This window comes from Pelmatolapia mariae, linkage group LG6, assembly GCF_036321145.2.
Source record: "Pelmatolapia mariae isolate MD_Pm_ZW linkage group LG6, Pm_UMD_F_2, whole genome shotgun sequence".
NCBI lineage: Eukaryota > Metazoa > Chordata > Actinopteri > Cichliformes > Cichlidae > Pelmatolapia > Pelmatolapia mariae.
The window spans coordinates 32,935,007-32,950,197 of record NC_086232.1 but is presented as its reverse complement, the minus strand read 5'-3'; the positions used below and the strand labels follow the sequence as shown (position 1 = coordinate 32,950,197).

Below are 15,191 nucleotides of genomic sequence, written 5' to 3'. Positions count from 1 at the left end.
CGAATACTCTTCCCCTTAAAGGGATTTATACATTTATTCAGTCCCTGGCTTTTTAAAGCATTTAGCCTTACACTAATGTTCTGATTGTATCATACTGCCGTGTTGTGACTTAATCTTGTCCGAAGTCAAAGGATGCAGATGTATGTGTGTTTTTGTTTTTATCTGTTGAAGTATTCTTTTTAAAAAGATGACTGCATTTGAATTATTTCTGTATTCAAAAAAATGTTTCTATTCATGTCTTTGTCACTTGGCTAGTAGTATTCACATGTGCATTTTGTGTACAGACTTGTTGCAGTATTAGTGTAAGAGGCAGGTTGCAGGTTGTTGCCAATATAAAACAGTATGATGTCATGTGGATGTTGTGGGCTGACTTTTTGATATCCCTCCCCAGCCATGCTAAGCTCCCCGAATACAGGCCTCCAGAACTCCATGTCCTCTGTAGGCGTGGGCCAGCCTAGTACTCCCACCATTAGTACCTCAACCCCCATAGACCCCAGCTCAATGCAGAGAGCTTATGCGGCACTTGGGCTGCCCTACAGCAGTCAGGCCACTGGACAGGCTCCAACCCAGCAGGCTCCAGGCGCAGGACAGACAGCAGGTGCACCGAACACGCAGGCTCAACAACAACTTCCACAGCAGATGAGACCCATCAGTGCACTTGGTAAATTAATTTTTTATGCTTAAAAAATGACAGTTCATACCCATATTTTATTCACTGAGTTTGATTTTTAAATCAAGGGAGTGCCGTCTGCTCACTGTATTCTGTATTCACAGGTAACCCGATGGCTCTTGGAAATGCAGCAATGGGTGTGCCCACTTCAGAACAGACAAACCTGCACACAGACTCCCTTCCCAACACACTCAACACTAACAAGTCAGTCTCTGTCAAGTATAATAAGAATAATTACATTCCATTTATTAAAAATACTTGTTGGCCTGTTTGTTTGGGTTTTTTTTTAAGGTTTCTTTTTAAATTATATATATCTTTTTAAATTGAGTAACCACAGGAATAGATATCCATGGATGTGTGATTTCTAAATTTTCTCCATTTGCACCTGCAGTCAGCTGCTGTCAGACGGGTCAGCTGTGGGCTCAATGAGCAGCCTACCCACAGCAGCACCTGTCTCTGCCACAGGCTCCAGGAAAGCCTGGCATGAGCACGTCACTCAGGACTTGCGCAATCACCTCGTACACAAACTGTAAGTGTATACCTCTGCTGGAGAGATCCTTACCTGTTAGTCACCTTTTGATTTTGTTTGAACGGCTGGATATTTAAGGCAATGGTTTGAAATTAAGTAGAAGTTATCAGAAGTTCTATTTATCTTATCTTGTGTTTTCCTGCAACAGAGTACAAGCCATATTCCCTACCCCTGATCCGGCAGCTTTGAAGGACAGACGAATGGAGAACTTAGTGGCCTACGCCAGAAAGGTGGAAGGTGATATGTATGAGTCAGCTAACAGCCGGGTAAGTATCCTGAAAAACCGCATCAGCCAGGGACTGACTTGAATTGCTCAACTTGACACATTCAACATCAAACGCTTTTCAAAGGCTTTTACCATAGTTCAAAATTTCACAGAACATGCCTTTTCCCTCAATGTTTCATATTGCCTTTCTTCATCCCTCCAACCTTCTTCCTTTTAGGACGAGTACTATCACTTCTTGGCTGAGAAAATATACAAAATCCAAAAAGAGTTGGAGGAGAAAAGGCGTTCAAGGCTTCAGAAACAGATCATCAACCAGGCACCTATGGCTGCCCAGGGAACCCAGCAACCAGTCCTAGCCCAGCCCAGTGCCTTGGGCCCACGACCACAGAGTAAGTGTAAGATTATATGAACATGTTTTGGGTAAAATCACATTGTTTTCAAATTTATTTATTACCCAGTTAGGGTTATATAAAAATACCAGTGGTTTACCTGTACAGCCCTCTCACTTTGAAAGGCTTATGGCAGAGTTATAAATTGTACTTGTAGTCATGTTTGTATGCCCAGAGGCTTTATCCATATTGCCCTGTTATATATGTTCCTTAACAGGTCTAATCACTTTCAAAAGCCCCCCCCCCAGTCTAAAATTGAAAATGGCTTGAAATTGAAATGGCTATATTAGCTGAACTCACTGAGCAGCCTATCCACAGCAGCATCTGTCGCTGGTGTTGCAATTTATTTATCTTTTAATTGTTATTGTTGTTTTCTTCTCACTGTACAAGTTTGTTTTGTTTTGTTTTTCCAGATGGACCTGTTCCTCTTCCCAACATGCCAAATCAGATCATGAGTCGCATGCAGGCTTCACAAGGTACATTTTTAATAATACATATGGGAGTTTCAGACTGAGCAAAAAGTGAAATAAAACAACTGGTAGAATAGACAGGATAGCCAGACATGCTTATTAACACCGCATAAAATGTATGGTACAGGAAATAATGAGCTGTATACAAGAGAGGCAAGAAGAAGAATGGGGAAGTTACAGTTGAACTAAATCAGGAAAACATCTCTCTCTACCAGCTTGGCTTTGGGTCACATTTCTTTATTCCTATTTGCTGTGCCAATTTCTGAAGTGTCTGATTTACTCCTCTGTACAGGAATCAACCAGTTCAACCACATGACTCTACCCAATGCCCAGATGTCTCAAGCAACAATGGGACCCCGTGCTGCCTCACCCATGAATCACCCTCAACAGATGAACATAAACTCAGTCCCAGCGGTAAGGGGGCAGAACGGGGGCCACAAAAATCACACCCACACATGGGGCAGGCGTGTAGCATGAGCTGGCACCCAGTTACACGCTCTCAAGGAATGCATAAGCTAACTTAAGTGTACAAATAAGATTACTGCACCTAGTAATATCTTCTTTCCTGCCTCGTAGATGGGAATGTCTCCCTCTAGGATGCCCCAGGCCCAGGGCATGATGACTGGACACAATGGAGGAGTGGGTCAGACTGCCAACCAGGGTCAGTTTTTGCCTCAGAACCAGTTTCCTCCAGGATCTGCTCCAGCTGCTGCAACGGGTGCAATGAATATCACAGTGGTGCCAGGCATGGGTCAGCCACAGGCACAGGCTGCTGTCACTCAGGTGAGACATGAAGGAGGTGGAGCTGTAGTTACCTGAGCCGCATAATGGATTTGGATTGGCTGATTTCTGTACAGTTGTTCAGAGTTTGCCTAATTCCAACTAGTTGCTGAAGAACTAAACTCAAATTACTTTAACCATTCATACAACGCACTAATTACTCTTAAATTGTTTTTACCAATCACAAGGTGCTCTCTAAACCCCAAATTGTGTGCTATGTTGTGTTCGTCTGTTTGACCTTATGACTGTATGTTTGTCTGCTTATCGTGTGTTTGTGTGTCTGCCTGCTCTTTGTGTGTCCTTCTCTCCAGCAGCAGCAACAGCAGCAGAGTGCTAACATCCCCATGAATGCACTTGGCCCCTCGCTGGGCCCACAGCTAGCCTCCTCCCAAACCCCCTTGCACTCCACGCCTCCGCCTGCTGCCTCCTCTGCCTCTACGGCTGGGGGGGCCACTAACCTGCCGCTCCCCCAGCCCTCCAGCCGCAGCTCTACCCCCACCCTCCCTGCCCCAGCCCCAGCCCAGGGTGCCACCCCGCCCTGCCCCACCCAGTCCCAACCCCAGACGGAGCTCCCTGCAGCAGCACAGACGCAGCCCCCACCTCAGCCCCCTACCACGCCGGTGAGACTGAGTCCCTTCGCATGCCCTCCACTTTTGACTCCCTCCTCCCTCCCGTGCAAACTCCCATCCCTCTGCCTGCCATGTACCAAACCATCCCATCCACATCCACCTTTTCTGTCTAATAACTTCATTTTCACCACTGTTTGTAGCCCCCCCATCACAATGGGAATATTACACCTCTCATCGTAAGGGAGCAATGATATGTATACGGGAGGTGTGCATTCGTGTCATAGCCTCAGAGCCCTGCATGCAAAACAAAAAAAATCCCCAAACAAACAAAAAAAAGTGACTGTATTTTTTCCTCTCTCTCTGCCCCTGTCCTTCCCTGTCCTTTTTTTCCCCTTTGTGTTTCAGCTGTCTCAGCCAGGAGCCAGTCTGGATAATCGGGTGCCCACACCAGCCTCTGCCGCCAGCGCCGACCTGCACTCGCAGCATGTTGGAGCAGACCTGCCTACCCAAGAGGTCAAAACGGAGACGCACCATGATCAACAGGAATTTGAGGCTACTGGTGGCAAAACTGAGCCCAAGATGGAGGTGAGCTGTGACTGCAATTTAAAATACAGTAAAAACCTAAACTATAACTTATTTATGCTTATAATTTTAATTAATCTTAATTTAGAGGCACCTTATCTGATAGTTGTTCATTAGATCATGACCTAATTTGGATTCACTGTTTTTGTGAAGAAAACAACATGCCGCCTACACCATTGGCTGGTTGTAGCTAGTGAGCTGTCAGCATTACAAAATGCCTTATAAAGCATTTGGTCAACTTGAGAGCTTAGAATAACAAAGTCAAGGGATTCACAAATAATTGAGCTCATGATGTTATAAACAAGAAAATCATTATTCTAAAGAGTATTACTGTCATGAATAGACGGCTATTTCTATTGTTTACATGACTGTGGTATGAAATGTCTTTTACCTATATGTTTATAGACGGAAGATGAGTCTGCTTCAATGTTGGCCAAGAAGGAAGAGCCAGAGGAAAAGCCGGAGCCCATGGAGGTGGAGGAGAAGAAGCCGGAAATTAAGACGGAACCCAAAGAAGAAGAAGAGGGTGGAGCTAACAGCACAACCACCTCATCCCCATCTCAGTCACGGCGGAAAAGTGAGTCTAGGGCCAGGGGAATGAAAAACTCTGCGTAAACTCTGACTGAGGTTTACTCAGTAATCAGGGAGAGTTTTAGTTATTGCTGTTAATGTATACAATAATAAAGTCAAAATACCATCATTAGTTGCGCTGACAGAATAATGTCCAGATACTTTTGAGATACTTTGAACTTTAATAATAAACTTTGTTATATAGAAACCTACAAAGAGCAGAAGTGCGGGGAAATGTAAGTGAAATTGTAGAACTCTGGTACGGTGGGAAAAAATTGTTATGCTATTGGTTATAATTTGGAAAGAAGTAGTTTTCCCTTACAGGCAAATAATTTGGGGTCGTGTCAAGTAACTAAACGTACAATACAGAAACATTTTTGTGTCATTTTTTTTCTCTTCACCTTTACCCAAAATTTTCCCTTACCTTGGCTTTCCATTGTATATTTTTCAGTTTTTAAACCCGAGGAGTTGCGCCAGGCTCTGATGCCAACTCTGGAGAGTCTGTACAGGCAGGACCCCGAGTCCCTGCCCTTTAGACAACCAGTAGACCCTATGCTCTTGGGTATCCCGGTATGTAGCACACAACAGCTGGCTGCTTAAACACAGCAGCACTTGTAGATGTTTCAAAGTGTTGCTTGTACTTCTGGTGTGAACAGATAATTGAGATGCACCATCTTAACTCTTAATCGTGTAAAACTTTCCTCTTCCTTCTCTCTTTAGGATTACTTTGACATTGTGAAGAACCCAATAGACTTGTCCACAATAAAGCGCAAGCTTGACACGGGCCAGTACCAGGAGCCCTGGCAATATGTGGATGATGTCTGGCTGATGTTCAACAACGCCTGGCTCTACAACCGCAAAACATCCCGTGTCTACAAGTACTGCTCTAAGTTGGCTGAGGTGTTTGAGTCAGAGATTGACCCTGTCATGCAGGGCCTGGGCTACTGCTGTGGGAGAAAGGTGAGATTGAGTGGGTGGACAATAGATTATTGAATGCCTGCAGTTTTATTTCAGGATAATATTCTTTGTCTTCTATAAATAACTGTTTGGATATTGTTTATATTATAAATGTAGTGTTAAACTCTGCTTCTGCTCTCGGTTTAAATTAATGTTTCACTAGGATGAGCCCAAGTTTTACCTGCCCACATTTTGAGTACTAACTGAAATTTGGCAAAGATTTTTCAAACCAAAGCCAAAACTCAAAATTCTAATCTTCAGACTCACTTTTTCTGACAACTTTTTTTCTTGAACAGTTTTATTTGGACTTTCTTGACCTTTCTTGTCGTCTCACTTGTGTTTACAGTACGAGTTCTCCCCTCAAACCCTCTGTTGTTATGGCAAGCAGCTCTGCACCATACCTACTGGAGGCACATACTACAGTTACCAGAACAGGTATCTTTTTATGAATAAATGTACTTCATGTGTGTGTTTTGTTCAACTAGGTCAAAAAACAAATGTTGGGTGACTACATGCTTAATCTCACCGAGGAATCTCATTTGCATCGCACATTTGCATGCACAGTTTTGATGGACCGAAATTGCAGCCATTTGAACTGTTGCTCATCCCCTGTGAGCCCGGGTTCTGCTCATCTGTAGCTGTAGTGGGATCGCTGTCATACCAGTAACGGTTTTAATGGCTCTGCCTTCAAGTCCTGGCACAGTATGAGACTTCAAAATGGTTTTGCTCGCATTTATTAACTGTCAGGTTCCAGCGTCATACATTAGAAGAAACACCCAAATGACCATCAGACAAAAAAAACCCAAATCAAGCCATGTGTTTGTTTTTTCTCTCAGCATCTGTCAAGGGGACTATGTGAATTCAGTGTCACTGCCCCGTGTTGCGTGATGACTGAAAATATAACGCTTTAGTTTAGGCCACAAGCTGCCTTCCCCATCATTGACTTCTTTTCTCAGTAGAATTCAGCACATTGCTTTACACAGTGTACCTTGCACCCCCTCCTGTATAAACTGTGGAATTGCAGCGTTTTTGAGCAGCGCAGCAGCAGCAGAGAGACGGCATGAGACTCCTGCAGCGCAGTCCATTTACACTCTCAGTAGGAGTTCAGGGAATCCCCGCTCTACATAAAACTCTAGTGTTATTTTGTACGATTTGCCTGGGCACACTCAATCATATAGCTTAACATCAACTTTTGCAATATGACTCACATTTGAATACAACGATAATCTTGTATTCTGGTATCTTTATCGTTTTTAACGTGCTGAATGCGTTTGTTTTTGTTTTTTTCTTGCAGGTATCATTTCTGTGAAAAATGTTTCAATGAGATCCAGGGGGATAGTGTGACGTTAGGAGATGATCCTGCACAACCACAGACGTAAGTAAAACATTGGCTTCTGCAGATCTTTAAAATCCTACAACACTAAATTCATTATAATAGAAAAACAATGCCTTAAAATGTCTCTTAAAATACAGAAACTAAATCAACATCAAGATTTTGCTTCATGGTTGAAATCTGTACCAGACATACATAAGAGGGAGATTTTTTTCTGATGTCCAGTGTTTCGAACTTGGGAATTGGCACAGTGTAATCCCACACGATGTTTCCAGACTCCAATATTTCCTGTTTGGATACATGCAGTTTGTTGCACACGCCTTGGTCAAACCACAGAAAACGACTGCAATCCAAGATCATAATATTTTTCTTCTCAAAATTAAAAAAAGTGAAGTTAACAATTTGTTTCAGCAGAATTGCTTCATAGTTAAGATGCGAACATCCACTGAAATATTGACAACATCTCTAGCTTTAAAACCATCTTAATGTGAACACATTGCTTGAAAAATGATTTCTTACTATTCAATATCTGTGTTATTTATCTACTATTTTATAGTCACGGTATTACTTGGTTAACTTTTTCTGGTCATTTTGCCCACACTTTAGGAGGATATCGAAAGACCAGTTTGAGCGGAAGAAGAACGATGTTCTCGACCCTGAACCGTAAGTCAACACAAACCACACACCCTTCAGTGAAAGGAACGCAGAATGGTCGGTCTTTGCTTCTTTTCCCAGAGTTAATCTCATCTGTGTTGATGCCTTTTTCTGCTCATGTGTTGCTGATCACGTCTTTAAACAGTTTTTTTTCCCCTTGCCACCCACATCTGGCTTTGTTTTGGTGTGTTTTTTTTCTGCACAGTCTGCATATTTTCTCTCTGATCAATCTCTTTGGTTTCAGTGAAGCCCAAGGGCAGCTCAGCAGCACCACCTGCTGAGTGTAGCTTGATGTCGAAGTTCTCTCTTTCTAGTGAGGGCTTGGATTAGAGAGCACAGGTCATAATGTAGCTGTCTTTTAGATTGGTTACTGTGATTTTTAGATATGTTGCACAAATCTTATGCTAAACCTCCCACAAAGGCGCTCTTGTATTGGCTGGCTTGCACGAGCGTAACGACTGGAGGAACAGTGACGTGAATGACGATCTCTATGTTGCTTGCTGCCCGAGCAGTAAAGATATCAACATTCATACAAATGATAACCACGGGGAAACACGACTGGAATAGTGTGTATTTTGTAACTATGTGTGAGAACTGAGTGATATTTTAGTTCTGTTAAATTTTGTGTGTGTTTCTTTTTTTGTATTTGCATTTTCTTTGGTTTTAAATTTGAAAAGTGAAAGCATCCCATGCTAACTCCACACAGAGGGTTCTCTCTCTGTACTCTGGCTTCCTCCCAAAGTCCAAAGCTATATGTGTTGGGTTCGTTGGGGATGTGAAATTGGTGATTCAGAATTAGCTGTCGATGAGAATCCACAAATGGTTTTCCATCTCTTTGTGATTCCCTGCAACAGACTAGTGATGTGTCCAGCGTTAAGCCCACCTTGTGCCCCGTGACAGCTGGAATAAGCTACAGCCCCACTGATGATGATGATGAATATTAACGATTTTTTTTGTATGTTTTCTTTTTTTAAGGTTTGTTGAATGTAAAGATTGTGGACGGAAGATGCACCAAATATGCGTCTTACACTACGAGGTCATTTGGCCATCTGGGTGAGAATTTTGACCGTCATTGCTTTTTGTACAGTTTTGCAAATTTGTATTTACGCTAACAGTGCGTTTAACCTCCCTCTATATGATTTGTTGTTTTTTCCTCAGATTTATCTGTGACAACTGTTTGAAGAAAAGTGGAAAAACACGAAAGGAAAACAAGTTCTCAGCAAGAAGTTAGTACTCCTTCCTATTTCAGATGTGAAGTCTTTGCTTCATCTTTCACGGCTATTTATTTTTGGATTTTTCAGAATGTCAACAGATTATTGAAGATTTGTCTTAACAAGCTAAGACTTCCTCCATGTGCCCATGGTCTGCATACATCTCAGTGTGGTGTTAGCCTTGTAGTTTAATTATCAGTTTAGGCCTGGAGGACCATATCTGACTTTGATGGAATATGTTAGTGACATATTGGTGATCTGAAGTTTTATAGTCTCACATAGACCATCAATAGTGTCCTAATGATGTTGTTCTCTCCATGGTAGACTGCTGCAGGTTGTTGTGTACCTTTTCCTGGAAAAATGAAGCTCCTGCTTTTCATTTTTCAAATGCAAGGAAACAGATTTGACCCTTTTCAAACTTCTGCCTTGTGCTTGTCTGTTGTAGGGCTGCAAGCAACACGACTGGGAACGTACATAGAGGACCGTGTGAATAAATACTTGAAGCGACAAAACCACCCAGAGGCTGGGGAAGTGTTTGTACGAGTGGTGGCAAGCTCTGATAAAACGGTGGAGATTAAACCAGGCATGAAAGCTAGGTAAGACCATCATTAACAGAGGAGAAAGATGGATGTTAGGATATTAGAATTTTAAAAACAATGTTTTCCATTGAAAGTAACATATTTTGTACTTGTCTACTAGAGTTGCCTTAGTCAAATAAATGAACAACCAAAGAGTCAACAGTTTGGTTGAGGGTAGCCAAACCTCCTTAATTTGTAGATAAACTGGCAAGGCTTGTGTTTTTCCCTAGCTTATTTTAATTGCCATAAAGAATGCAATGTCCTCTATAAAGATTTTATACCCACTCAGAGTAATTGTGAAACATGCCTGTTTGATGAGATGTCGTGCACACCCTCCTAGGAGGCCTTACGGTGTTGTTAGATTCACCATGGGATCAAAGTCAACAATGCTTGTCCCATCTTTGCAGGGAGGAGTCCCTCCTCCAAGAGCCTGTTATCTTAAAGTTAAATGATTTAAGGCTTTTAGCTTTTTATTGACTAGAGGCAACTTGACTTGAATTGTCCCATTGTGTTCTTCACATCTGCTGAAAGCAGTGACAGACGTGGAAAGCCAGTAGCTGTAGCTTTCTAAAAGCTTCTAAAGTCACAATAAAAGTGGAGAAAACTGTTCATTAACATTCTATTCACTGTATTGAATAACATTTATTTGTTATATTTTTTTTTAGGTGGTATGATGTGACACCAGATTCAGCAAAACCTCAGATGCAAAATTGCTCAGTCATATTATCATGGCTATACATTTTAATATTTCCTTTTGTTGGTTTCAACAGGTTTGTAGATACAGGTGAAATGCCAGAGGCCTTTCCTTATAGAACCAAAGCACTTTTCGCATTTGAGGAAATTGATGGTGTAGATGTGTGCTTCTTCGGCATGCACGTACAGGAGTATGGCTCTGAGTGCCCATTCCCCAACACTAGGTCTGTGCATTTAATTATGTCACACAGCAATAAATAATAACTTTTCTTTGCTGTTTTCTGTGGTTCACGTAAGATTTACCATGTCTTCTTTCTTTTTAACCTTTGCAGACGGGTCTACATATCATACCTTGACAGTATTCACTTCTTCAGACCTCGGATTCTACGAACAGCCGTTTACCATGAGATCCTTATTGGCTATCTAGAATATGTCAAGAAACTTGGGTAAGGCTCACTCTATTCTTTATCTGTTCTTCCTGACGACTTGCACAACTGGCAAAAGCCTCAGTAGATCCAGGTCTCGGGGTAATGTCATTACTGTCTCTTTGGCCTGACTTACTGTTCACATGTGTTCACAGATATGCCCAGGCCCACATCTGGGCATGTCCTCCCAGTGAAGGTGATGACTACATCTTCCACTGCCATCCTCCTGACCAGAAGATCCCCAAGCCTAAAAGACTGCAGGAGTGGTACAGGAAGATGTTGGACAAGGCTTTTGCTGAGAGGATCCTGCATGACTACAAGGTAACAAGGCGAAATGAAGGACGGTATATTATTACCACATAAAAGCTAAAGTGACCAAATTGTAAAGGGCAGATGATAATGTTATTGACTACTGAGGTCTTTGTTATATTAATCAGATGTCTTACTAGCTGTTGTTGGGATTAACCCACTGTGTTTTCCATCCGTCTCTCAGGATATCTTCAAACAGGCAACTGAAGACCGACTGACCAGCGCCAATGAGCTGCCTTACTTTGAAGGTGACTTCTGGCCTAATGTGCTTGAAGAGAGCATCAAGGAGCTGGAGCAGGAGGAAGAAGAGAGGAAGAAGGAGGAGAACACAGCTGCCTCTGAAACTCCAGAGGTATGACTATTATACGAGGGTTTGATGTACTAGAGCAGCAGAAACTCCACTATCTTGTATTGTGTTACTGTCTTTGTCTTTCCATTGCAGTTGAATGATTCGATATAAGGAGTTTAAAGAATTAAAAAAATGTATTTTTATGTACTACTACCTTAAACATAGGGATATTTGAATCAAAATAATTTCAGTGGAATTTAATAATGAGATTAAGATGACATCAAACAAAGGCAGAGAGTAACTAATGAACTGTGAAAATTTGTGCTCTCTGTGCTAATTTTAGAGATATTCTTTTTAGCAGCAGTGAGAATATATAATGATGGAAAAATTCATACATAACATGTTTTCTTTAATATATTTTTTAGGGAACACCAAGTGACAGCAAAAACGCTAAGAAGAAGAACAACAAGAAGACCAATAAAAACAAGAGCAGCGTGAGCCGAGCCAATAAGAAGAAGCCTGGGATGCCGAATGTAGCTAATGATTTGTCTCAGAAGTTGTACGCCACCATGGAGAAGCATAAAGAGGTCAGACTTGTTTCTTGTTTTTTTGTGGTAGTGAAAATCGGGAGGTGATGAACAATAATTTTATGGATGTGATCAAAAGGTTAACTAGTGGGAAACAGTCCCAATAACAAAAGTAAGTCATACTTTATTTTGATTTTCTATCTCAATCTTTTTTTCCCCCTCTCCTTTGCTGAAGGTGTTCTTCGTGATTCACCTTCATTCTGGGCCCATGGTCAACACTTTGCCGCCCATCGTGGACCCCGACCCATTGCTCTCCTGTGACCTGATGGATGGCCGTGATGCCTTCCTGACTCTGGCAAGGGACAAGCACTGGGAGTTCAGCTCCCTCAGGAGGTGCAAGTGGAGCACCATGTGCATGCTTGTTGAACTGCACAACCAGGGACAGGATCGCTTTGTCTATACTTGTAACGAGTGCAAGCACCACGTGGAGACACGCTGGCATTGCACTGTGTGCGAGGTTAGTTTCCACTGCACTGTTGTTTTTACACTCGATTATTTTGTGTCAGTTTGGAACTAGGGAGAAAACAAAAGGATGATTGGAAGTGGAAATCTGTCAGATATGTGGAATGACGTACATGAACTGAGTCAGAGATATCATTTGTTAAACTTTTTAGTTTACCATCTTTGGTTGGACTTTAATTACTATGTCCCCTTTTCTTCTTTTTTCCCTCTTAGGACTTTGATCTTTGCATTAATTGCTACAACACAAAGGGCCACGAGCACCAGATGGTCAAGTGGGGTCTTGGCCTGGATGATGATAACAACGGCCAGAGTGGGGAGGCCTCCAAGAGCCCACAGGAGAGCCGGCGTTTAAGTATCCAACGGTGCATTCAGTCCCTGGTCCATGCTTGTCAGTGTCGCAATGCCAACTGCTCTCTGCCGTCCTGCCAGAAGATGAAGCGAGTGGTACAGCACACCAAGGGTTGCAAACGCAAAACCAACGGTGGCTGTCCTGTATGTAAACAGCTTATTGCTTTATGCTGTTATCACGCAAAGCACTGTCAGGAGAACAAGTGTCCTGTCCCGTTCTGCCTGAACATCAAGCACAAGCTTCGCCAGCAGCAGCTGCAGCACAGGCTCCAGCAGGCCCAGTTGATGAGGAGAAGAATGGCCACCATGCAATGCAGAACCATGCCGCTACCATCCCCACCGCCATCAGCTGCCCCTAGCACTCCCACTTCCCACACTCAGCCCAACACTCCCCAAACACCCCAGCAGCCTCTTTCCAACCAGCCGCAGACCCCCAACTCAGCAGGTGTCATGTCCCCCTCTTTCTCCAATGCACCTCGCACTGCCCAAGCTCAGGCACCGGTGTCTCAGGGCAAACCTGGGCCCCAGGCCTCCCCTCTACACCAGCAGCAGTCCCCTCTCCCTCAGCCCCCCCAGCCATCACAGCAGCTATCTCAGCAGCCACCTCCCATCGCTGCAGTCAAGATGGCACAGCGCATTGAAATGATGGCGCAGGCCCAGCAGAACCAGCGGAACTACCGTGTCAACGTGAATGGTTTGCCCATGAATCCCCAGCAGCCACAACAGCGCATGACGGCACCAATGCAGCCAGCAATGCAGATGGTGCCTGGGCCCCGGGGACCACCAGTCATGCAACCTGGTATGGCCACTGGACAATGGGGTGGAGCTTCAGGCCCCATCCAGCCAGGTCAAACTCAACAACCAGGTCTTGTTCCAGGCCAGTCCCCACAGCAGCCCATGACCATGCAGCGAGCCATGATGCCACCAGGGCAGCAACCCCAGCAAAGCCAGAGGATGCTGATACCACAGCAGCCCGGTGCCCGGCCACAGACTCCCCAGAGAGCTGGAGCTATACCTCCAAATGCTCTGCAGGACCTCCTCCGCACCCTAAAATCTCCCAGCTCACCCCAGCAGCAGCAGCAAGTTCTAAACATCCTCAAATCAAACCCTCAGCTAATGGCTGCGTTCATTAAACAGCGAACAGCCAAGTACCATGCCAACCAGCCGCAGCAGCAACAACCGCAACAGCAGCAACAAGCAGGCCAACAACAGCAGCCTGGCATGCCAGCAATGCAGAATATGGCTATGTCTGGAGGGGCAGTGCAAAGGACGGGGATGCCACCACAGCAACCACAGCAGCCTCAAGTGCAGGGCATGGCTGCATTAGGGACTCAAGGGCAGCTGAGCACCGCGCACAATGCAAACCCCCAGATCCAGGAGATTTTCCGCAGGCAACTCTTATTGCAGCAACAACAACAACAGCAACAGCAGCAGCAGCAACAGCAGGGAGTGTTACCACAGGGCCACCCGGGTCAGTTTGCTGCTCAGTCGCAGGGTACAACACCCACCTACTCCCAGCTCCGCATGCAACAGCAACAACAGCAGCAAATGCAAATGCAGGCAGGGGCACCTGGGGGCCCCATGGGCCAGCTCCCACCAATGGCTCAGATGGCCCAGTCTGGCATGGGGATGGACTCGACCCAAAATTTACTGCATCAACGACTGCTTCAGCAGCAGCAGCAACTTCCCCAGCAGCAGGCTGTCCTAAAGCAGCAGATGGGCTCCCCTGGCCAACCAAGCCCCATGAGCCCTCAAACCCACCTCCTGGCTGGGCAGCCTCAAGGCGGAGCCCACCTCCCTGGCCAACCTGCTTTAGCGAACGCCCTCAGCAACCAGGTCCGCTCCCCAGCACCAGTCCAGTCCCCTTGTCCACCCTCGCAGCAGCAGCCCCCACATTCCAGTCCTTCGCCGCAGGTCCAGAACCAGCCCCAACCCTCACCTCAGCACCCACCCCCACCCCACTCGGGTTCACCCCACACAGGGCTTGGGGGCCCACTGCAGTCAATGGAGCAAGGACACTTGGGGACACCAGAACAAAGCGCCATGCTACCGCAGCTTAATACGCCCAACAGAGGAGGGCTGAGCAATGACTTGGGGATGGTAGGAGATGCTACAGGGGACACTCTGGAGAAGTTTGTGGAGGGATTGTAGCATTTCTGCTGGGAACTAAAGAACATATTGTCACTCCCACAGACCTGTCCTCCCACTCCTCCTCTTCCTAGTTTTCCCTCAAACTCTTTATCCCGTTAGAGGGCTTTGTTTGTTCTTTGTAAGGCTGACAACGGTTTTTGTACTGACATGTAAAAAGTTTCAAACGTTGCAACAAAACAAGAAAATTTGGTTCATTTAAAACAAACAAACAAAAAAAATTCAAAACCTTTAGGGAATGTAATTGTTTCCTAACCCTAAGTGGTAGGTATTTCTTCCTTGGGATGTTGAGGGATTTGCAAGTTGCTTCTTAAAATGAAATTAAAGTCACAAAGAATATATTTTTTTGGTTGAGACCAAATGTGTTCAGTACTCATTTTTTAAATTTTTTTTGTTTGTTTGTTTTGTTGTT

The 15,191-nt window shown here is 44.3% G+C and overlaps 1 protein-coding gene across 4 annotated transcripts in view; it reads left to right on the top strand.

Moving 5' to 3' along the window:
- Window positions 1-15,191, top strand: part of crebbpa (CREB binding protein a) — a 41,971-nt gene extending 26,780 nt beyond the window's left edge. For 2 of the 4 annotated variants that reach the window (XM_063476631.1, XM_063476629.1), the window contains exons 6-31: window positions 392-661; window positions 775-874; window positions 1,062-1,199; window positions 1,348-1,465; window positions 1,643-1,814; window positions 2,228-2,290; window positions 2,577-2,698; window positions 2,861-3,067; window positions 3,376-3,684; window positions 4,039-4,218; window positions 4,621-4,792; window positions 5,237-5,355; window positions 5,506-5,745; window positions 6,089-6,177; window positions 7,037-7,117; window positions 7,682-7,738; window positions 8,705-8,782; window positions 8,888-8,955; window positions 9,386-9,536; window positions 10,289-10,435; window positions 10,544-10,657; window positions 10,792-10,957; window positions 11,130-11,297; window positions 11,660-11,821; window positions 11,997-12,278; window positions 12,497-15,191. In XM_063476631.1, coding sequence (XP_063332701.1) covers window positions 392-661; window positions 775-874; window positions 1,062-1,199; window positions 1,348-1,465; window positions 1,643-1,814; window positions 2,228-2,290; window positions 2,577-2,698; window positions 2,861-3,067; window positions 3,376-3,684; window positions 4,039-4,218; window positions 4,621-4,792; window positions 5,237-5,355; window positions 5,506-5,745; window positions 6,089-6,177; window positions 7,037-7,117; window positions 7,682-7,738; window positions 8,705-8,782; window positions 8,888-8,955; window positions 9,386-9,536; window positions 10,289-10,435; window positions 10,544-10,657; window positions 10,792-10,957; window positions 11,130-11,297; window positions 11,660-11,821; window positions 11,997-12,278; window positions 12,497-14,782 — 6,059 coding nt within the window. In that variant the 3' untranslated portion in view covers window positions 14,783-15,191. The remainder of the gene's footprint in view (window positions 1-391; window positions 662-774; window positions 875-1,061; window positions 1,200-1,347; window positions 1,466-1,642; window positions 1,815-2,227; window positions 2,291-2,576; window positions 2,699-2,860; window positions 3,068-3,375; window positions 3,685-4,038; window positions 4,219-4,620; window positions 4,793-5,236; window positions 5,356-5,505; window positions 5,746-6,088; window positions 6,178-7,036; window positions 7,118-7,681; window positions 7,739-8,704; window positions 8,783-8,887; window positions 8,956-9,385; window positions 9,537-10,288; window positions 10,436-10,543; window positions 10,658-10,791; window positions 10,958-11,129; window positions 11,298-11,659; window positions 11,822-11,996; window positions 12,279-12,496) is intronic. The other 2 variants (XM_063476630.1, XM_063476632.1) reach the window with 2 other exon arrangements.